Source organism: Hyaloscypha bicolor (genome assembly GCF_002865645.1).
Source record: "Hyaloscypha bicolor E unplaced genomic scaffold K444scaffold_10, whole genome shotgun sequence".
Taxonomy (NCBI): Eukaryota; Fungi; Ascomycota; class Leotiomycetes; order Helotiales; family Hyaloscyphaceae; genus Hyaloscypha; species Hyaloscypha bicolor.
Genome location: NW_020194512.1, coordinates 4,239,204 through 4,262,784, shown reverse-complemented (window position 1 = coordinate 4,262,784; position 23,581 = coordinate 4,239,204). Strand labels below are relative to the sequence as shown.

The 23,581-nt window shown below is 26.7% G+C and overlaps 2 protein-coding genes across 2 annotated transcripts; one reads left to right on the top strand and one right to left on the bottom strand.

The window, feature by feature from the left end:
* Positions 1-12,096: 12,096 nt before the first annotated feature.
* On the bottom strand, positions 12,097-14,555 carry K444DRAFT_606584 (P-loop containing nucleoside triphosphate hydrolase protein). Its single transcript, XM_024879021.1, has 7 exons — positions 14,478-14,555; positions 14,350-14,425; positions 14,180-14,289; positions 13,088-14,120; positions 12,918-13,021; positions 12,491-12,852; positions 12,097-12,437 (listed from the first exon to the last, which is right to left on the bottom strand). Exons 1-7 carry the CDS (start codon positions 14,488-14,490, stop codon positions 12,300-12,302), a joined length of 1,836 nt encoding a protein of 611 aa, XP_024744588.1. The 5' UTR covers positions 14,491-14,555; the 3' UTR covers positions 12,097-12,299.
* Positions 14,556-15,206: 651 nt separating this feature from the next.
* K444DRAFT_623823 (uncharacterized protein) lies at positions 15,207-17,850 on the top strand (the record flags this gene model as incomplete). The annotated part of the gene is made up of 3 exons (XM_024882326.1): positions 15,207-15,399; positions 15,503-16,725; positions 17,794-17,850. The coding sequence occupies 3 exons, from the start codon at positions 15,207-15,209 to the stop codon at positions 17,848-17,850; spliced, it is 1,473 nt and encodes a 490-aa protein (XP_024744587.1).
* Between the last annotated feature and the right edge of the window lie 5,731 nt (positions 17,851-23,581).

The window sequence follows — 23,581 nt, the reverse complement described above, 5'->3', positions numbered from 1 at the left end:
TAATAACTATAATAAATAAACTAAAATAAATAAAGAATTTAAATAATTATATTTTAGAAAAAGTTAATTTTAAATATAATTAGAAAATACTATTTAAATTAATATAGCCTATAATATAAATTTAGAACCGAGAAAACGAATTTACTATAGGTATTATAATAAAAATAAAAATAATAATATTAATTAAAAATATATTTATATTTCTTAGTTCTATTATTTACTAATAGAAAAGCTTATAAATTATAAATATATTTATTAATTTAATAAAAAATAATATAAAGGCCTATTTAAATCTAGATAAAAAAAATATTTTCTTTTTTTTATTAGTAAATATTAGTAATTTAATTAAATTATTTTCTAAGTCCGAGAAATTTTTTTTAATTATAATTTAAAAATATTTAGAAAATAGTAAAATATATCTAGTTTACTAAATAAGAAAGAGATAAGGGAACTAGCTAACCGGAATTTATATATAGAAGTAAATAAGCTATATTTAGGGAATCTAAATAGCCGCTTTGCCTTAGAAGAAATTATATTAGAATTACTAATATTTCAAATTCTAGAATTAATAAATAATACTAAAATTTAACTATAAATAATATTTCTATTAATATTATAACGGATTTCTTATTTAAAAAAAGGAAAAAGAAATAAAAATAGCTAAAAAGGTTTTCCGAAAATAAGCTAGAGCTAAAAAAAGCTATCTTATATAAGAAGCTAAAAGAATACTATTTTAAAAAGTAATAGATAAAGAAATAGCTTAGCTAAAAATATAGATATTAATATTTTTAGAAATAAATAAAATAAATTAGAAATTTAATATATTCTTAATTATAATAAATATAGAATTTCTAAAGTTAATAATATTTTAATAAAACTATTAAAAAAAGTAACTATTTTATTTCTAAGAATTTAAAAGAAAATAAAAATATTTATTAATATTTTAAAAATACTAGATTTAGCTATTATATTTTAAAATTAATAAATTAAAAATAATATTTTCTATTTTATTATTTTATAAATAGAAAATACTATTATATTAAATATAATTAAATATATTAGAAAATCTATAAAACTAGTAATTATAGCTTATATAATAAATAAAATATTTAAAGAATTAAAGATATTAGTTTAGATATCTAATATTAATAGAATTATTTAATTTAAAAGTAATAGTATTAATATTCGAATATTATTAGTTTATAAATATATTATATAATTTTTATATTTTCGATTTATATTTCGAAAACTATAAGATAGTATCGAATATAAAGAAATAATTAATATTAGAGCTAAAATTAATATTTTTTCCGAAAAGATTATTAAATATTTATTATTATTAGTATTAAATTTAAATTTATAAAAATAATAAAACTTAAAGCTAATATTATAAATAAAATATAAATAAATATTTTTTCTAATTAAAAAAGCTTTAAAGATCTTATTTAATTAATTATTTTTAATAAAAATAAAAATAAAAATTATATATAGAAATAATGGTTTATAGAATAAAAGATTTACTAATTCTAAAAATAATTAAAATACTTATATTATTATAATTATTCTATTTTTAAAAAATACTAGAAAATAAAAAAAAGTAATAGTTTAAAAATATTAAGCTTTTAGAATTAAGAAATTAAATAATATAAAACCGGAAACTAAAAGTAAAAAAGTAAAGTAGAGCCTAGTATTATAACTAGTAATATTATTAAAAGAAATAAGAAAATACTAGAATTTCCTATAGATTCTTTTATTTTAAATTTAGGAATTCAGGAAATTAATAATATTTTTAAAGAAATTAAAATAGAAAAGATTCTAATTAAAATATTATTAAAGGTAATTCCGGATTTAATAGAAAAAGAAATAAAAAGAATATTAAATAAAGATATTTCTGAATAAGAGATAAAATAATATCTTTTAATAATAAGAAAATATATTCTTAAAGCTATAAAACCTGAAATCTAAAACTAGAAAGAATTTTGAAATATATAAAAGCTTAAAAAAGGTATTTTAGAATATTAAATTAAAAAAAGCTAAATAGAAAAGTTGTAAATTCCAGAAATTAGATAAAAATAGTATTAAAGAAAATAGCTATAACTTTTAAAAATAAAAATAATAATTATAATTTATTTCTAATTATAGGAATATATAAAATAAAAAATAAAAAGATTCGATTAATAGATACTAATAATAGAACTAGAAAAGGCTCTAATAAATAATTAAATTAGTTTAAAGAATTTAAGGCTAAAAATAACTTATAGAAATATATTAGAAAGTATAAAAATTATTTTATACTAAAAATATTAACTATTTTAAGAGATTTATAATTTATTCCGAAATACCTCAAATAGTTAAATATTAGTAACTAGTTTTAAGAAAAGAAACTAGCTATATTTCGAGAATTAATAATTAATTAAAAATATATAATTATATTTAATTAGAAAGAAATAGAAAAAGTTTATAAGAATATTAATTTATTTATTCTAATTAAAACTATTAAATATAAATATAGTAAAAGAAAAATTTCCTATATTTTAAAGCTCTAATACTAATAGTAATAAAAATATTATTAGAATATCTAAATTATAGAATTTTTAAGAAATATAATAAATTTTACCAGAATTTATAATTCTTAATTATTAAAACAATTACTGGGATTTATAAATTAATTAATACTATTATAAAAATAAATTAAATAATTCTATAAAATATTAATTTATTTCTGTTTATTAATAAGATTTTAAAAGAATTTACTAGATATATTTATATTTCTTTAGTTAATTCTTTTCCGGATATAATTAATTTATACTAAATATTTATAATAAAAATTTAATTATATTTATAATATCTTTAGAACTATTAAAAATAATTATATTATTTCAGAAAATTACTAATTCTATTATATAATTTATATGAATTATTATAATTATTTTAGAGAATCTATTTTCCAAAATCGCTATATTATTTATTAATAATATTTAATATTTTATATTTAAATACTTTTAAAACCTAAATATAATATTAAATAGAATCGAATAAACCGGAGCTAATATTAGAGAAAAATTATAGTTCTATTATAATAGAATAGTTATTATTAGCTTTATTTATAAAATACTTAAAAGAAATTCTTTAAATTCAGGTATTACTAAAATCTTAAAATAGAAATATTATAATAATATAATTAAAAGCAAGGCATTTATTAGAATTATTATTTAATAAAAAAAGATATAATATAAAAATAAAATAATAAATAAATATAAGCTATATAAATTCTTTAAAAAAAGCTTATTACTATTTCAATATTTTATAAGTTATATTATAATCTATTAAAAGATTAGAAAATAATTATATTAGTAATAAATATTAGCCTAAATAGAAAGAGTGAAACTTTTAGCTAATATAATAATAAAAAGAAAAAGAAAGTTATCTAATATAAGTCTAGAATTTAGAATAATATTAAATAGAAATATAATATTATTAAAAGAAAATACTAAAAACTAGTTAGTTAATAATAGAATTTAATATTATTAAAATAATATTTATTAAATAGAAAGTTTAATTAAAAAACTAGTTTATATTTAGTTATATAATATTATTTTAAGAAATTAGATTCCTAAAACCTTTATTAGATATTTAAATAATAGTATCTAGTTATTAGAAATTAATAGTTAAAGCCTTATTATATCTGGAAATAACTTAATAATATTAAAAAATAATAATATTCGGAAATTATATAATAAAAGCTATAGTTTTTTATATATAATTTCTAGTAAAATAGTAAATAATAATACTAACTTTTATACTTTATTTAATAACCTGACTATTTTATTAGATCCCTTAAATAATAGCTATTTCGAATAATACTAAAATATTATATAATATATTATAATACTTATAAGACTAAAAGAAATATTAAAAGCCGAGTTTTATAAATTAAATAAAAAAGCTTTAAACTATAATATAAGGAATTAATTACTATAGAGAATTATATCTAAAATATATTTATTTCCGCTTATTATTAATAATTAAAAATAAAGAGAAATTATTATTAATGAGCTATATAATAAAATTAAATATACTAAAAAAAAGTATTTTTTATTTAGTAACTAATTATTATTAGAAAGATTATTATAACTATATATAAAAGTATATTAATATTTATAAAATCTATTAATATAAAAGTAAAAGAAAATAAAAAGAAAATTTATATTTAATAAAAGCTATATCTCTTTTCTATTATTTTAAAATTAATATAATTAAACTATTAAATTATAAGAGATATAACTTATTAATTATTATTAGAAATAATTTCTTAGAATAGATTAAAGCTAGATCTTTAAAAAACCCGACTAGTAAAAAGATTATTAAATTTATTTAAAAAGAAATTATTTATAAATATAGTTTATTTAAATAACTTAAAATAAATAGTAAATCGGAATTTAAAGAAATAATAATTCAGGAACTTAATAAACTAGAAATTAATAGAATTATTATTTTAGCCTATAATTTTAAGAGAAATAATATAATTAAAAAGAAATATTAACTAATTATTTAAATATTTATTATTTTTATAATAAATAAAAAAAAGCCCTAAATAAATTTACTATTATATATTTTATTTACTAATTAAATTACTATATATAGATTAATTAGATTTATTTCTTTTTATATAATATATTAAAGAATTATTTAAGTTATTTAAGTTATTTAAGTTATTTATAATTATTTATAAATAACTTAAATATTATATAAATAAAATAAAAATAATGAGTTTTTAGTTTAAATAAAATAAAAGTAATAGCTATTATTCTATTCTATTTTATTTATTTAATATATTACTTTTATTTAATCTATAGTAGGAAAGCTATATTATTTATAGAAATATATTTTCTAATCTGAAAAATACTTAAATAAAATAAAGTTTATAATAAAGAAATATTTCTAGAAATATATATAAAATAAATATAAATAAAAATAAAAATATTAAAAAAGCCAGAATAAAAAAGATTTAAAAATACTAAAAGAGAAAGAAGTAATTTAATATTATTTTCCAGATTTATTTAAAGTTTATTTCTAAAAAGAATTTAGTTCTTATATATAATTTTAAATTAATAAATTAAAATAAATTAAAAAAATATAAAGCTATTATACTATTAGTTTAGCCTATATAAAATAAGATATATAAATTAATTAAAAAAATATTATATACTAGAAGAATTTAATAGTATTATATTTCAAAAAATCTATATTAGAAATTAATTTAAATAGTTTATTAAAAGAGATAGATTCTAATATTCTTTTAAAAATGAAATTAATAATAAATATATATTTGTAAATAAATATAAAATTAGAAAAAAAAAAAATTATAAAATATTATAAATAAAATAGTATTTAGAAGATTAAAAAAGCTACTAGTATTATTATATATATTTTAGAATTACCGGAATTAGAAAGAGTAAAATATATCTCTTTTATAAAAAACTAGAAAAAAATATCTAATAATAAAAGCTTTTCTTAATCTAGAAAAAGGCTTATTACTTTTAATTTTTTTCCCGATTACTATTTATAGCCTTTAAAGAATATTATTATAGAATTACTATTTTAGAGATTAAATAAGTTTTACTATTATTTATTTTTTATTATTATCTAGTTATTACTATTACTATATATTTTTCTAAAAAATATTTTTAATAAAAGATTTTATTATTAGAATTTTAGGAATCGAAAATAAAATTTCTATTTTAATATAAAAATAAATAAAGAAATCGAAAGATTATTTTATAAATTCTTAATTCCGAAATATTATTCTTTTTAGTATATCTTAATAATATAAATAATTAGAATATATAGAAAAGAGAAAAAGAAAAAAGCCTTTTATATATTTCTAGAAAAGAAAAAAATACTAAATTAGAAGCCTTTTAAGAATTCTATTTGCTTTTATATTAGTTATTTTTATAATTTATACTAATTTAAAACTTAATTATAATACTTATAGATTTCAACTTTAATTTAAATTACTATTATAAGTTTATTTATAATATCTAAGCAAATTTCCTAATTAAAAGTTATATATAAACAGAATAGTTAATTAGAAGCCTTATAAAAGAAAAAGGAAACCTTATTAAATTTAATAGTTTTTTCGGAAAATACTTAATAATATATAATTCTAAGAATCTTTTAGATATTAAATAAACTAAATTTATTTATTTAAAGCCTATTTTATATCGGGAAATTTATTTTCTTTTTAATATAATTATAGCTATTTTAAAAATATATATTAAAACTTAATTAATATATTATATATTTCTATTTTTATATAAAAGAAATTTCTTTTATATAAAACTTATTCCTTAATTATAATATTTTTTTATTAGAAATTTATTACTTTTAAAAAGCTAATATAATTTATTAACTTTTACTATTAATATATTTTTTATTATTAAATATTATTTAAATAATTAAAAAAATATCTTTAATTCTTATATTTTTAATATTAGTTCGAAATATTTAATTTTCCTATATATTATATTAATTTCTATATTAACTATTTCAAATTTAATAATAATATATGAATTCTATTTATATTATTTTATAATTCTTTTTTTATAGCCTTAAAACCTTTTAATATTACTTTTTTTAATATAGATATTATTTTAAAGTCTTAACTAATTAAATAGTTTTCTATTATATAAAATCGATTTTAATAAATATTAAATAATTATAATTAGTTTTCGGAAAAAATATAAATTAGTTTTAAAAGAAATAATATTTTATTCTGAATTATTTCTTAATTTTACTATTCTAATTTCTTTTCTATTAATATTTATTTTATATTTTTCTAATACTTTTAATATATTTATATATTTTATCTTTTATATATTTCCTATATTATTTCTCTTCTTTTATATTATTTTTAAATTAATAGAAATATTTTCAAATAAATAGAAAATCGAAATATATCTATATTATAAAATTTTTATTATTTTCTTTTATATTCTAATATTTTAAATATTACTATTATTATATTTCTATTTCTATTATATTACTTTCTTGTTTTATTATTATTATTATTTAGTTTAATCTGCTTTAATTATTTTTTAGCTTATATTTCCTTAAATATATATATTAGTATTTCTTTTTATAATAAAAGCTTAATTTTATATTTTACTTTCTATAATTATATAACCTTAAATATATTTAATTATTATAGTTACTTTTTTTATTATATATATTACTATTTTAGTTTTATATTCTTTATTAAGAAAAAAGAAAACTCGAATATATATAATACTTTTATATAACTCAAATCTATTTCGATTTATTCTTTATTTTAGGAAATATTTAAAAGAAATTCTTATAATTTTAAAAATCTTTAATTTTATAACCTATAATTATTATATTAATAATATTTATATAATTCTTTTAAAAATAATAAAATAGCCGAAAAATAGATTTCTTAATCTAGTAAAGTATAATAACTAGTTCTTATAAGCTATACTATTACTAAAAGCCTATAAATGAATAGTATTAAAGTTTAGAATATTAAAAAAGCTTAAATAATTATAGAAGGCTTATTAATACTAGAAAAAATAATTATAATTACTGAATTTAATACAAATATCTTTAATAAGCTAAATAATATATATAATAAGCTTTTAAAATAAAAAATTCTTATTAGAAATAGAACTAGACTAAAATTAATTAAAGAGAAGCTAAAGAACTATTAAGCTAATAATAGAGAAATCGAGAATATTATTAAAGGCATTAGTAAAAGCAGATAAAAGAAGCTTAATAAAATTAAAACTATAATAAATAATTTAGAAACCAAGAATTAAAATAGAATTATATTATATAATAAAGCCTTTAGCTAATATATTAATAATATCTATAATAACTTTAATAAGAATATTTATAAGAAGTTATATTTCTTTTTTAAAATAAAAGCTTTAATATATAAGGCTATTTAATTAATTAATAAAACTACTTTAAAATATATTAAAAATAAGAAATATTAGAATACTAATATATTTATTAAATTAGATATTATTAAGGTATTTAAATATACTAAAACTATTTCGAAACCTAAAGAATTAATTTTTAAGCTACTATTAGCTATTAATCTTAAGACTAAATAATGTATTTTTAATACTTTCGGAATTTTTATTATAGAATATTATAATAATAAACCTTTTTCTAACTTTAATAATAAATCTAAAAAATAGACTTTTATTATAATCTTAATAATAACTTAATTAACTCTAACTAGTAAAATTAGAAATAATTTAATAAAGCCTACTATTAGTACTATTAGTAAAACTAATAGAATTAATATAACTAATTAAAAATCTGGCAAGAAAGGAAAATAAATTAAGCCTAAAACTTCTAATAAATAATATAAATCTGGATACTAGTCTAAATATAAAATTAGTAATATATTAAAAAATAAAATAAAATAAAGCAAAAAAGAGATATTATTTAAAAAGCTTTTAAAAACTAAAAAAAAGAAAACTAATAATATTAATAGTATATCTAAATACTATATTTATAATATACTAGCTAAATAGAAGCTAATATTTAATTATTAAAATAATTATATTTTAAAAGAATTATATAATAGTATTTTAGAATTTATTTATAAATAAAAATATTATAGAATTATTAATAGATTTTTTAAAGCTTTTTATAAAATATATCTTTAGTAATTTACTAATATTTTCTTTATTTAAATAATTAATATTAAGCTTATAAATATCTTGAAAATAGCTATTAAAATTTATAAAATTATTAAAAACAAGAAATATATTTCTATTATTTAGGTAAATAAAGAAATAAAGGATTTCTTTTTAAAAAATAAAAAGATTATAAACTATAAATATAAATATCGGGTTTCTAATTAATTTTGCACGAATTTATAGCTTTAATTTAATATTATAGTTTCTATTTTTGAATTTAGTATTTCTAATCTAAATATAAATAGCTATATTTATAAAAAGAATTACCTGAAATAAACTAAAAAGCTTAGTATCTGAAAGCTTTTAATAGAAGAGATAGGAATATTATATTTTTATTTTTAAAAGAATAAAATATTAAAATATAAAGATTTAGATAATAGTTATTTTAGTTTAGTTTCTTAATTCTTAATAACGGACTCCTTAATATAGCTTGGGTTTTATAAAGTATTAGCTAAATATTCTATTTATTTAATTATTTACTTTTAGCTAGCCTAATACTATATTTCTAGAAATATTAATTATTATTAATATAAAGGTAATACTAATAATCTGGCTATTATTAAAGCTCTAAATAATAAGTTTTTTTTAATAGAAAACATCGGAATATTAGCTATATTTTCTTTAATAAGAAAGTTTTTAAGAATATTAATTATTTCTCTATTTATAATAATTTCGACTTGAAAAATATAAAGAAATTAAATAAATATTTAATAAAAAAAGCAGAAAAAAAGCATTTAAATATAATATATTTAATTAAATAAATAGATACCTTTAGCTAGATAATTTATAAGTCTGAAATTATAGTTAAATAATAATTCTTATATAAAATAATAGTTAAAGAATAACTTAATAATAATTTACTATTCGAAAAGTCTTTTATTATAATTATAATAAATCTAGTTATTATTTAGAATAAAATATATAAAAATAGAATCTCCTATAAAGTTTTTAAAGCTTTTTATTAAGAGCTTTTCTTTTTTACTAAAGGCTAATTTAAGAATATTAAAAGTAATATAAAATTCGAAAAAGCTATTTATTTGAAATATATTAATATAATTTATAATATAATTTACTATAATAAGTTACTTTAATATTTAGCTATAAAGGCTAAGATTAACTAATAGTTAAAAACAAATATTAAATAGTAAAAAGAATTATATTATATTTAATATAAGAATATAATTAAATAAATTCGAATTACTTTTAAGTAAGTTCAAAAATATAAAATAAAACTATTTAAAAATAATAGATTATATTTTCGATATATTAAAAAGAAATTAGAAATACTAGTAAAGAAGAATTCTAATTATTTTATTATTTCGGATTCTAAATAAGGATTTTTTATTAGTTTTTAGTATTTAGGAAATAAATATAAATAAATAAGAAATCGGATATAGTATAATAAGTTATATTCTATTAAAATTGCTTTATTTTAATAGTTTTAATATTTTAGTTATATAATAAAGGCTAGGGCCTTTTATATATAACTTATAGAAATTATATAAGAAAGCTGGCTTTTTTATAATTCTAGATAATAATTCTTTTTTTATATTTAATTAATTAAGCTTTTATATACTATATATTATTTATACTTTATTATTTATATTTTTAATTTTATTATTTTACTATTAAATTACGTTTTATATTTTAGTATATCTTATATAGGTTTTTATTTTATTATAATTTCTCTTCTATAATAATAAGGTTTTTATTTAGTATTTTAGGAAGCTTATCTAGCTTTTAGAAATAGCTAATTATTTATTATAATTATAAATAGATAATTATATCTTTTTATATTATTATTTCTATAATTCTCTTTTCTTAATAACCTGTTTTATTAGTTATACTAGAATATAATTAGATTATAGTAAATATAATACGGGCAATTATAAAAAAGTAAAGTAATTAAAGAGAAATATAAGAAGAATTAAGGTAATTGCAAAATATTATTAAAGAAAAAGAAATAATACTATAGATAAATAATATATAATAAAGATATATTAGATATTATTTGAATCTTAGTAAACTATATTAAAGATAATATTAAGACTTCGGAAAAGACTATAATATTACCTAATAAATATATTATAAGCTTTTATATTAAATGCCTATTTCCGACTATAATTATATTAGAGATTTCTTAAAAATTAAGAGAAGAAATACTAGTTTAGAAATAACAAGTTTTAGTTTAGTTATTTAGATATTACTAGAATTAATAGCTAATTAAGGTATTTGTAATTAAGCTTAAAAGAATTTATATTTATCTAATTATTTACTAGATATTCTCGCCTTTTATATTTGTAATTAGAATATAAGCCTTATAGTCCGAAATTAGAGAAATAAAATTTTTCTTTAAGTCCCTCGAACTATCTCTAATTACAAATGCGGTTATAGTAATAAGAGGGCGACTTAAGCCGTTATTTCCCCGGCCTAGCTATCGTAATAAGCCAGGAGAGAGTGGCGGAAGCCTCGTCTAGCTACTTATATATTTAGATATTAGTATACTATAGGAAGTATAGCCAGTAATATCAAAAGTATAATTATAGTCCATCGAGGTTCGAGATACGGTATGGTAGTCTGGCATTAATCGTGCTTCTAATTGAGATTGTCTTTAAATACCGAGACTCTTGTAACTCTATAAGGTTCTCGAGGTTAGCTAACTGAATAGTAACTGAGTTGACTGTTCTATTTTGGAGTTCTTGACCCAAGCGAGACAGAGTCTCGGTTCCATTATTCGGATACATAATACTATCCTATCTGCTTTCTCTCCGGTCTTTTTTGGCTCTGAACCGAACGCAGGACAATTTCCGGTAGCCGTCCACAGTACCGCGATGCCGATCAATTTCTTCAGCTTCCCCAGCGAGATCCGGAATAAGATCTATAAAGAGGCCCTTGTGCTTTCGGAACTCAGCGGCGCGATACCCGATTTAGTAAGGAGCACCTTAAGCGATACCGGATACGGGCTAGCCTAAACCTTATTTTAGCCTTTTCTCGCTTTCGAACCTCCGAGCGCACGTGCACGGTCACGTGACTAAATAATTAACTATAATTAACTATAATTAACTATAATTAACTATAGTTAATTATAATTTGATTAAGTAGATTTTGACTTGATTTGATTTGATTCAGAGGCTATAATCAAATCAAACTAAATCATTTGATACACTGAGTGAGTATATAGAACGGGAAATAGCAGAACTTTTTAGAGGCAAGATAGAGGAGGAGCTTAATGAGTTAGCGGGTAGTTTTAAGTTTGAGAATTGTATTTTGAGGGATAAGCTAAATGGAATTTTGCAGACTAATGCGAGTTTTAGTGATTATTTAGAGCTAAATTGTGAAGTTGTTATATTTGGAAGAGAGGATATTTCCGGCGTGTAACTGAACTTTTATTGAGTTTATAATATGAGTAAAGTATAAGCAACTCAGAGAGAGAGGATTGGAGTGCAGTATATTGGGCTTCCCATAAGTAGCATCTCCTGCCAGCGTGGATCAGTACAACCTCTAGGCTGCGGAGATGACTCGCTACCGATGCCTAGGAGTGAATTATAATACATAGCAACTGACATTTCAGCTCTTATCCCACCATGACCGAATACTTTCTAATCCATTGTTGTGTGAAGAAAGCCAATTCATCCTGTGTCTGTTATCGTTGAGCTTCCAAATTATGATATAATCAGTCGTATTGTGTGGATTGAGTGCAATAGCCTGCCGTAGTGTGAAATTATGTACTGCAGGATCGAGCTAGACCAAGCACTTACGAGTATGGTCATACTCTTATTCTCGTTAATTAGTCGGCTGAGCGTCGGGTACCAGCCGTTCAACTTCGGAATGTAGCCCAGGTCATCTTGGAACGTTTTTGAAGCGCTTCCATAGGAGATGATATAGGAGCCTCCGTATCCAAAAGCCATAGCGAAGACTTTAGTATTATTCGCATTGTTGTCGGCTTTGCTCAGAGCATTGCGGGCATCTTCTGACGCCCACCAACTAGTAGTGCTGTCTCTCCACCGTGCGAAATAGGTCTGACCGGGTCCAAGAGCACAAAGTTCTAGGTTGTTAAGTCCGTGAGAGCCGATCTTTGCGCTGAGGTGTGGGTATTCCGGGGCGATATCTAAGCTTTTATCTGTTACGGCATACCTACTGTTAGCTTCTTTCTCGGTTCCTTCGAAAGTGCAGTTCACTTCTTACACCAAGAATCGTTACTATAGCGAGCGATCCACGTCCCATCTGTCCCAAGGGTGACGAATTCTAGCCACGCCGAGCCAGCCCGATTGCTCGGGTAAGTGACGTTCCTTGTACAGTTCGTCAGTAACTCCCTAAGCAATACCTACACTTCTTGGTGCATCCGGCGCGCTTACCTCTGCAGTTGTTTCTTACTCGAGCAAACATATTGATTTCCACGCATCGCCACCGAATACGGGGGGCAGAATGAGGTGTTCGTCGGCTTACGATTTTGAACCTGTCTGGTCGGCTGTTGTGGAGATTGCTTCTCACGCTGACGCCGAGCCTGATCCTCTTGCTCTCTTTTTTTCTCCAGCTCCACTTTCTCCCTTTCGAGCCGCAGCTGTCTGTCATTTAGTCGTCTTAACTCGTCCTCGTGGGCAGCTTCTTGTTTCTGTATCTGCTTCTCCATCCGGGCGACGCGCTGATCGCGTTCGGCAAGGAGATTTTCCATGTTATAGCGAAGAGTGCCCGTATCGTTCTCCACCTTCTTGATCATGCGTGTGTACTTATCACGCTCTTCACGCATAATCTTCTCAGCCTCGCGATCCCGTTGTTTTATTGCCTCTTTCATCTGCTCCTCGATCTGTCGACGCTCCTTGGCCCACTTCGTCTTCTCCTTGAGCAACTCGCCCTGCAGTTCCCGGCCGGCCGAGGTCTGATCTAGCGTGCGTTGCTCGACCACCAGCTGTCTCTGCAGGTCCAGGGTTACCTGTGCGTTGTGGTTGGCCAGGCGGTGGACAATATCTCTTGCCGAGGCCTCCGTGTTGTGGTAACGATGACAGGAACTACCATTGATCAACATCTTCCCCCAGAAATCCGGCGTTTCTTTCAATTCTTTCTCGCGATTGTTGCCTTCTTCACTCAAGACCCTATCCCACATGGTTGTGACAAGAATAACCTTCTTAAGGGCATCCCGACCACACAACTGCTTGAACATGAGCAAATTCCTGATAGCGGAGCCTTGCATGCGGACGTCAGTAACACGATGGAGGTATATGATCCCACTGAGTAGAATGCCGTCTCTATAAGACGCCCCAAGCCACATAGCAATCTCTCTGAGAACCTCAGTGTCATTCTTATTGGTATCATCAAACCCAGGTGTATCGATGAGATAGACTGTGCAGTCAGGCGCCAGCTCGTATGCATAGACTCCAACGGTAGATGTGCCTATCTTCATCAGGATGCGCCAATACCAACATCTCCACTGGTCTACCGGTCACACTCACATGCTTCTAAGGAATGACCAATTTTGACGGGTTGACCAGAACACTTCGAGATAAAAGAGCTCTTGCCTGACCCCGTGACACCCATCACAGCAATGAACACGTCATTTGGCCTTTTCCATTAGATCAGAGAGGTGGATCGATGTTAGAGTAAGGATTCGTTCAGCACTTACCCAGGGTCGCGGCCACCGCGAAAGGTTGGTGAACCTGAGTTTGGAACTAGCGTGCTGCGACGCTGGAAGGCTCTTTCTAACCGGATATTAGTGATGATATGCCTCATAATCAGGAGGTTCGAACCCACTCAAAAGGGACATTCTGCTCAGGCACTTGAAGTGTACTATCACGGTTTGAACTTTCAGTGTGACAGATTAACCGGGTGTGAAAGTTGGAGTTGTTCTGGATAACGAAAGGAACCATCCTTCCGGTTTATTGAGCCTGGCTCAGGCTCGGGCAGAATCCAGGCAGCAGCAGGAACTGCAGTGTAACCTTAGATAGACCACTCCTGCATGGACCTTAGGCCTGGAACGGTGTATGACTAAATCAATCAATCAATCAGGTAAATACTTTTCGAGCGTGGCTTAACGCCTATTGGTAATGATACAGTCGTGAGAGGTTACACCATGTCAGCAGCTATGTGGTCCGCTGTAATAGGATCATTGACTCGCAGAGCGTCTGAGTTGTCAAGCCGCAGAGGCGGATGTTCCGCCCCAGGCTTTGTGGTTGACAGCCGACAGCCTGGCCCGTTGCTGCCTAATGTGCAGAATTAAACATCTCTCCTATCAAGGTAAGCAAAGCGATGCATGCAGCAGCCCTTTTGCCAGCCATTGGAAACTAGAGTGTGCAGCCACAGTATGCCCAGCTCAGGCTGGTTCTCGAAGGCACTGCGCCGCTCCCCTATGTATCTGACGGGCGCCATCTTTACCGCTTCGCCTCGTGACGACCTTTGATTGCGAGTAGAAATGCAAGGCCATCATATCTTCGCTTGCCCTTTGCTCTCCAGTTTATTCTCACCCGCAATATATGGATCACCATGGACGACATGGACTCTGTAGTGGATCAATTGACTGATCAAGCCCAGCGATTCTCAGCTTTTACTGGTGTCACCAGACCTAATCCAGGAGACAGGTTCTTTCTCGTTATGGGCATGACAGGATCAGGCAAGAGCTCTTTTGTTGCTCGATGCACAGGAAAGGATGTTCGTATTAGCCACGGGCTCTACTCATGTAAGGATTTCTCCCAGACTGCCCATAACCTGGCATCCGCGTTCTTGACTTTCTAGCCTTGCATCCCACATAGACGGCGATTTGATAGCTCGTTTTTTTATAGGTACGGACTCCATCGATGTCTTCGACTTTATGTGGAATGGTCGACGTATCTATCTCGTTGATACACCCGGCTTCAATGACACGAATCGCTCCGACATCGATACTTTGATGATACTCGCTACCTATCTCGGCGCGTCATACGCAAACGGCGTACGCATTCACGGCTTAATCATGCTGCATCCAATATCTGATAATCGCATGTCAGGTTCGAGCCTGCGGAATATTGAAATGATGAAGGCCATTTGTGGATTCACATTCTACGACAATCTTGTCATTGCCACGACGATGTGGCCGGACACGCCTAGTCAAGCCGAAATTACAACCCTTGAGAACCGAGAGGCCGAGCTGTTGTGCGACGACAAATTTTTCGGCGCCGTAGTCGCTCAAAGGGCGAACGTATTCCGTCACAATGAGAGGGGTCGCAGGAACCCCTTCGAAGAGACAGCCTCGGCACAGCGCATCGTGGCCTACCTCATCCGCCAATCGGACACGCACGCTCCAGAGGTGCTTCAACTGCAACGGGAGATGGTCGGCCAAGGGAAGACAATTGGCGAGACGGCGGCAGGCATTGCCGTTACTGGGGACCTGTACAAAGTCCGTCAAGCTCATGAGCGTCAGTTGCGAGAGCTAGAGGCTGAAATGAAGAATCGGCTGGCAATGTCAGATACCGCGCACGCCGCGGCGGTGCAAGAACTCAAGGCTGATGTCGAGGGGAAGCTGAGGAAAGCCGAAGAAGACAAACAAGCCCTCGAGAAATCAATGCAAGATATGCACGAGGATGAGGAGAGAGCTTGGAAGGAGAAACTCAGAGTGATTGACCGACAGTTCCGCAAACTACTTGCAGCTAAGGAAGATGAGCTACGTGATATGGAGGCGTCTCTCAGCGAGTTGCGTAAGGACAGAGCTAGAACGCCTCGATACCGCTATCGGAAACAAAAGGCAGAGCATGAGGACGCAGAACAAGAGAGATTGGTCAACGAGGCTCGAAGAGAAGTTTCCCTAGCTCGTGGTGCTTATCAGAAGTTCTGCGCCGAGTTGGTGGGCAACATTTTTAACGGAACAGCGAATGGGCTAGCCGCAGGTATAACGTCTGGCGTTATCGCTGGAGGTAAGCCTGTCCTAGTTCTCCTCGTTTTGAAATTACTGGTCATTGGCGATGAGATTAGAGATGCTAATGCAACTCCATTATGCAGCTATTTCCGCAGGACTCATTTGTATTATAATGTAACTAGACAGAGCGCTAGTTCTGGGAGTTCTAAAGCTTATTTCTCTACTAATATTAGGACCTTAATAGGCTAGGGGCACCCCGTTCGGCGCCTCACGGCGTGTGGGGCACAACTGCGTACGGAACACATCTGCGTACAAAGCACATCTATATTTAAAGTATATTCTCTACTGATACTAGGAGCTTAGGAGGCTAGGGGCACGGCGTTCGGCGCCTTCGGCGCCTCACAGGAGTGTATATATACGTATACCTTAAGTGCAGGAAGCGTACGTATATCCTTGAGGATATACTTCCTAAGCGATTACAAGCAAGGGACAGAGGGACGGGTATCTTGCCTACCTTTTGTACATATGCTACGGGCTAAAAAATAGCCGAAAAAGAAAATCTTACTTTACGATAAAATCGTATAAATTAGCTTACTATACGCGGGGGAAGGGGGCTAGAGGGGAATCCAATTCTCAATTACATAAGCACCCGTTCTAGGGTTTACCCAGAGAGGGTGCTTATGTATTCTAATTAGAGTTGGCCTCCTGTCATTCCCCTTTGGGCGTATACCCATGTTTTAGGAATGCTACGCGAGCGAAACAGGGATGTTACAGGGATTGGCAGGGGCACACTTCTTTTGTATCCATTGTATAATGTGGTACGGCAGGCCGTACTCGTCAAAAATCATGTTGTTTTGGCGGTTTTGAGGTTTAGGTCACATGGCAAAGGCCGCGGCCTTTTGCACGTGACTTGCGGGAATCACATAAGAAAGCTGGTTTTTCTGTAGACTTAGAGAAGAATCCTTCATGAGTATTCAATCAATTGAGCTTTTGCACACTGCACACTGTTTATGCTTTACTGTTTACGCTTTTGATTTGTTGTTTTGCTGTCAAGTCACGTTTTGCGCTCTGGTGTACTTTATGTGGGTTTTTGTCTTGTCGCAGTTTCCCTCCCACAATAACCGATGCAAATTCGCATACATTTACCCCTAACGTTAGGACACGGAACCAAATACAGAACGTATGAAACTACTAGTCACATTTTGAAGGCAGTAATTGAACAATATAGACCCCTTCTTATAGACTCGCGCCAGCCGGGTTGTTCCAACCACTGGGCCTAATTCCTTAGAAGTTAGATAAGAAAATAGGTGAGAAGATGAGTGAGAAGATAAGAGAGATATAAAGGCAAGAGAGAAATATATAAAGTACAAAACCCTAGGTAAAATACAGATAGACATAAATACCTTAAAGTACGATATAAAGACGGCCCCTATCCGTTTAGCTGCCACTAGCTTTGCACCTCTTCGGGCCGGAATAACTATTTTCCCGGAGGAATACCAAAATACTATTTAAAAAACGGTCGGACCACCTAAGCGATTGGCCCATATCGCTCTATCAAAAATCTTGGTCACGTGAAGAACACCAAAAGTAAGATTTCTACCACGGTGTGACGCTGGAGCCGAAGTTTCGAAGTGAGTAAAGGGCAGAAAAATTATAATATATAAGCTTATAAATACTCGAGTAATTTGCTTTTTATAAATAGAAACTTAGTATAACGGCTCTTACGAGTTTATAATAGCAAGCTTACAAGTTATTTTAAACTTGTTTATATAATATTAAGCTATAGTTAAACTACTTATTAAAAAAACTAGTTATATAAGAAATACTTAAAACTAAACCCTTTCTTTTATTTAATTAATAAGTTCTTTTTCCTTAAAAATAAATATATTTCCTGAAATCTTTTATATATATTATAAGTAATATTATATTAGTTTTTAATTTCTTTAAAATATATTTATAATATAAAGTCTTTCTTTTATTCTTTAATTTTACTTTTATAATTAATCTCTTTAAGGCTTATTATAAGGCTATTTAATTTATTCTTATAAAATTTAATCTAAATACTATTTATTAAACTTATAATAGATTTTAATAACTAGTTATAAATAATAAAAACTTATAGCTTTAAAAGTATATATATTAAACTTATATAAAAATTAAATAAGATTATAACTCAATTTAATAACTAAATAGCAAATTAGCTACTGTTTTGAAAAAGGGTTTGGTTACTGCTTTCTGCTACCGACTTGCCAAAATCTTATATCGCTCTACTACTTGCGTACCTAGTAGCCAAGGTAGCATAACTATATAGACCCTTACCGACTAACTACTATAGGAATACCGAAAATAAGCAAGCAGGTTAAGGTTATTATTTAGAGAACCTCTTCTCTAATTCTCGTTTAATGCTTTAGGAATAGAGGAGAGCGGAAAACGGCTCCCCTCTATTACTATCCCCTTATAACTCAAGAATAGTAGCCCTTATATTTATTTGTCTATCCTGCCTCCCTCTCTCCTTCCCTCCCTCTTTCCTTCCCTCTCTCTCTCCTTCCCTCCCTCTCTCCTTCCCTCCCTCTCTCCTTCCTTCCCTCTCTCCCTTCTCTATTCTCTTTCTACTAAACCTCTCATACTTAATTATTACTTTCCCTTACTCTACCTCTCTCCTTCTCTCTCTACTACTATTACTTGGATAGTAAGCTCCTCCCAATATCTTTAGCCTTGCTTCTTTACTTTTAATTATTATTAATATTATTTCCTTTAGTAGATCTAGTTAATATATATTATTACTAATAACTAATACTAAGCTTTTTTTTCTCAGATAGTAATAAGTCAGATATTAAGAGCTGCTTTAATATAGAGAATAAGTAGAAGGGAACTAATACCAAGACCGAGCTAATAGATATTAATACTAATATTAACGGAAATAGTAAGGCAGATCTGCCAGATCTAGAGTGGATTACTAGAGGAAATAATACTAATACTATATTAATAAATATTAATACTAATATTAATAGAGATAATAAGGCAGACCTACTAGATTTAAAATAGATTACTAGAGAAAAGAATACCTACCTGCTAGAGTATTATCTCAATTAGAAGAATAATTCTAATAAATCCGAGAATAAAAATAAGGATTATAGTAATAATAGTTTCCTTCTTCTAGATATAATTAATAACTAGTTTAATTAGTATATACCCTATTCTTATTTAGCCTATTATTCTCTGCTATTAAATTACTAAGCTAATTTCTTTAAAGGTATTATAAATATATATAAAAGAATTCTGCCCGAATAATATAGGCTTTCTCTTGCTATATTTTTAAGGCCTTCTTTAAATAAATATTAAATTAATATTAGAGAAAGAATAGAAGAAGGCTTGCTAATATTAAGTTAGCTAGTATACTCGGGATATACTAGAAGGTTTTCCGGCTTATATATAAATAAGTAGCTAGGGAGAAGATTAAGGGAAAGCTAAACCATTAAATATATTAGATAAATACTATATCTTTATCTGGTTACTCAAGCCAGTCCGAATTACTATAGATAAGAGGCTAATAAAACATTTCTATTACAGGTCCTTAGGAAGCTAGTAAAGAAGTACCGCCTATTAATAAAAAAGTATAAGAAGGCAGTAATATATATCGAGAATCTTATAGAATATCTATAGAATATCTCCAGACTAATTTAACTATAATAAAGAAGTAGTTTATATATAGCCGGTAATATATCTAGCTTACTCTATTTTACTAGCTTACTGGGTTTTCCGGAAATCACCCTTTAGTACTTCTCAAGCTCTACTACCGTAATATTATTATAACCCTGCTTTGGGACCCTAATAGTAGCCCTTATCGGATCTTAATAGAATTTACCTGCAAGTTTATAAAGTAATTTCTTAGTATAAAGAATATATAAGTTTTCGGCCTATTCTCTTCTTATATTTCCTTCTTATTTATATCTTACTTAAATACTACTTATATATATTTTAGGATTAAATTTATTCTTCCTGAAATTATCTTTAATTCCTCCCTTATTCTTAGCCTATATATCTTTCTCTTAGGCCTTATTTTTATTAATAGAGCATTTATAGCTCCAAATCTCAGGTCTGCTATATAATTGAGTAGACTAGATATCTGACCTGACTATTAATAACTAGAATTACTTTTTAAGCCAAATATACTTAATATTTCTATAAGATCTTACTATATAAGCCTCTAATATATTTTATTCTCTTATTACTAATAAAGGTTATTAGCCTTATTCTTGGGCTTCTAAAGCCTATATACCTATATTATCTCTATTATAATACCGCTAATAAATTTAATAAAAGTAATAAGTACTATATATTCCTATACCTCTATTTATAGCTAATAGCTAATAACCTATATATAGGTAATATAACTAATATTTTCCAGAATATAATACTATAATATATAAGTATTAATACTTTTATTAAGTATTAGTACTTTTATTAAGTATTAATACTTTTATTAAGTATTACCTCCTATAGTAATAGGGTAATATCCGGGCTATTATATCTGGCTATAAGCCCCAGAAGAACTTAATATAGGCTACCTCTCGGATAATATAATAGATTAATTCCGGCTGCCCGTATATTCTTATAATTAAGTAATTCTAGTCCGTAAATAATAACTACTAATTCTACTAGCTTCTTATACTATATATAAAGTGGAACTACTACTATAAGGGTACTATAATGAAATAGCCCGGGTACTAAAGCCTGGATAGTATAATTATTAATCTGAGGCAGTAATTAAGGGCTATATTATTTAAGTAGCTCCGAGATAAGTGAAATATTAAGTACCCTATAGATAAGGTTAAGCTATAGCTTACTAGGCTTAAGTTCTATAATAACCCAAGTACTAGTATATCTATTATTAATAAGATATCCCTAATATAGAAGCACTTAGTAGAGATAGTAATAACCTTACCGAGTATAACTATAGTAGAGAAGTTCTACTAGTATAATACTATAATTAATACTATTATTACTTATTACTACTTCTAAGAAAGTAATACTATTACTATATTATATAAGAGGCTATTTATATAAAAGGCAAGTCCGATATTATTAAAGAAGGCTAACCTATAGCTAGTAGCTACTAAGGTTAAGAAGCAAGTATTAAATATACTATATTATTAGTATTTATAGAGAAAAGAACTATTACCTGTTTTCTCTATCTCGAGAAACAGAACTTGCTATTCGAGAAGTATATCTATAAGTTTACTAGTCCGGGAAACTTAATAAAGTACTTTAAGTAGAAGTATCTGGCCTATATTAAAGAAGAAGATTAGCTCTAGTATAAGGCCTATTAAATAGGGCTATAGTATAAGTAGTATCTCCTGAATTATATAGAAAGCATTTACGGAACTATACTAAAAGTATATAATCCCGTAGCTTGAGTTTATATTTCTTTCTTTTCTTCTCTCTATTTTAGTATATTTGGGTATAGATTAGTAATAATACTATATTTCTTTTATTAAGTATACTTTTCTGCTATCTTTATATTTAAGAAAATCTAATATATAATCTTGGCTTCTATAATTCTCTCTTCTTATCTTTATATACTTGTATATTTACTAATTATAAAAGTTATACAAATAAGAGATTTAGTAAGTCAAGTAATCTGTAACTAATAAGTTTATCAGGAATTATAAGGGTATACTAATATAATAGGGGAAGTATACCTAGATATATATACTAACTTATAGTAAGTTGGGTAATTTTTACCTAAAATATAGTAATATAAGGCAAGCCCGAGAAAGAATTCTTAATACCTGCTTGAGCTAGATAATCTCATCCGTAATATTAGAGCAATATTAGATTATATCGGATATATTTTACTTTTGGGATACTCTAAAGTTATTTTGTCTCTATAATATCTTATATTTATATAATACTATTTATAATAATTAATATAATATATTTTAAGATATTTCTTTAATTATTATACTTAATTCTGTCCTTTAATTATCTAACTATAATATCTGTTCCTATATAGTAAGACATACTATATACCGAGACAAAAATAGTAAATTAATATCTTATATTTTACTTTATTAGTTTATTATTCTATATATAATATTACTTGATTCCCTAATAATTTGCCTATAGGATTCTTATAATAGTAAGCAAAACCTAAATATCTTGGTTATTATTACTATTGGTTTACTTATTATATAATCTAATATCTAATATTTAATTCCCTATTATATTATCGGAATTACTAGCTATTCGAATTTCGGAGACCTAATAATAAAGTATAATACTAGATAAGGACTTTACTAGATATTTAAAGACAATAAGCTATATATTACTAGTATAAACAAGTTTTGCTAAATAGGGAAGAGTGGCATCTTATATATACCAGGTAATACTCTTCTAATAGGAGATATACTATACTATATTAGGGCAAGTCCGACTTATATACTAAACTATCTCAATTTATATTACTTCGATAATTATATAATAATTTGCAAGCTTATAAAGGCAGGCTTGGCAGGGCTATACTCGATTCTAGACTAGAAGAAAGATAGATAAAATAACTGGTTTGTTATTTACTATAACCTATCCAATATTCAGCCGCTTTCCCAGATTACGGAATTTCTGCTTAAGAGATCTTGGCTTCTATCCAATTTCAATAAACTGAATTTAATAAGCTTCCGACTCAATAGACATAACTTGTAATTCTTGAAGCCTATCTTCAAGTTCCCTGTATTACTTAGAGAAAAGTCCTTGGATAATTCTATATCTAGATAGTACCCGAGTATATATATTCTTGGCCATGTCTTTCTGACCTGTCCGCAAGAAAAGATTACCAAAGGCAAATATAGTATTTAATACTAGTAAATATAATAGTAGAAGTTTAGGACTAAGAGTATTCTTATAGCCTTATAGTACCCGAATAAATATGGCCTCTGCCTCTGCCAGCTTGCCTTGGTCGATATAGAGGGTACCCAAGTTATTAACTATTAAAAGTATTAATATATACTTCGGTCCAAGAGCCTTCTCGCAG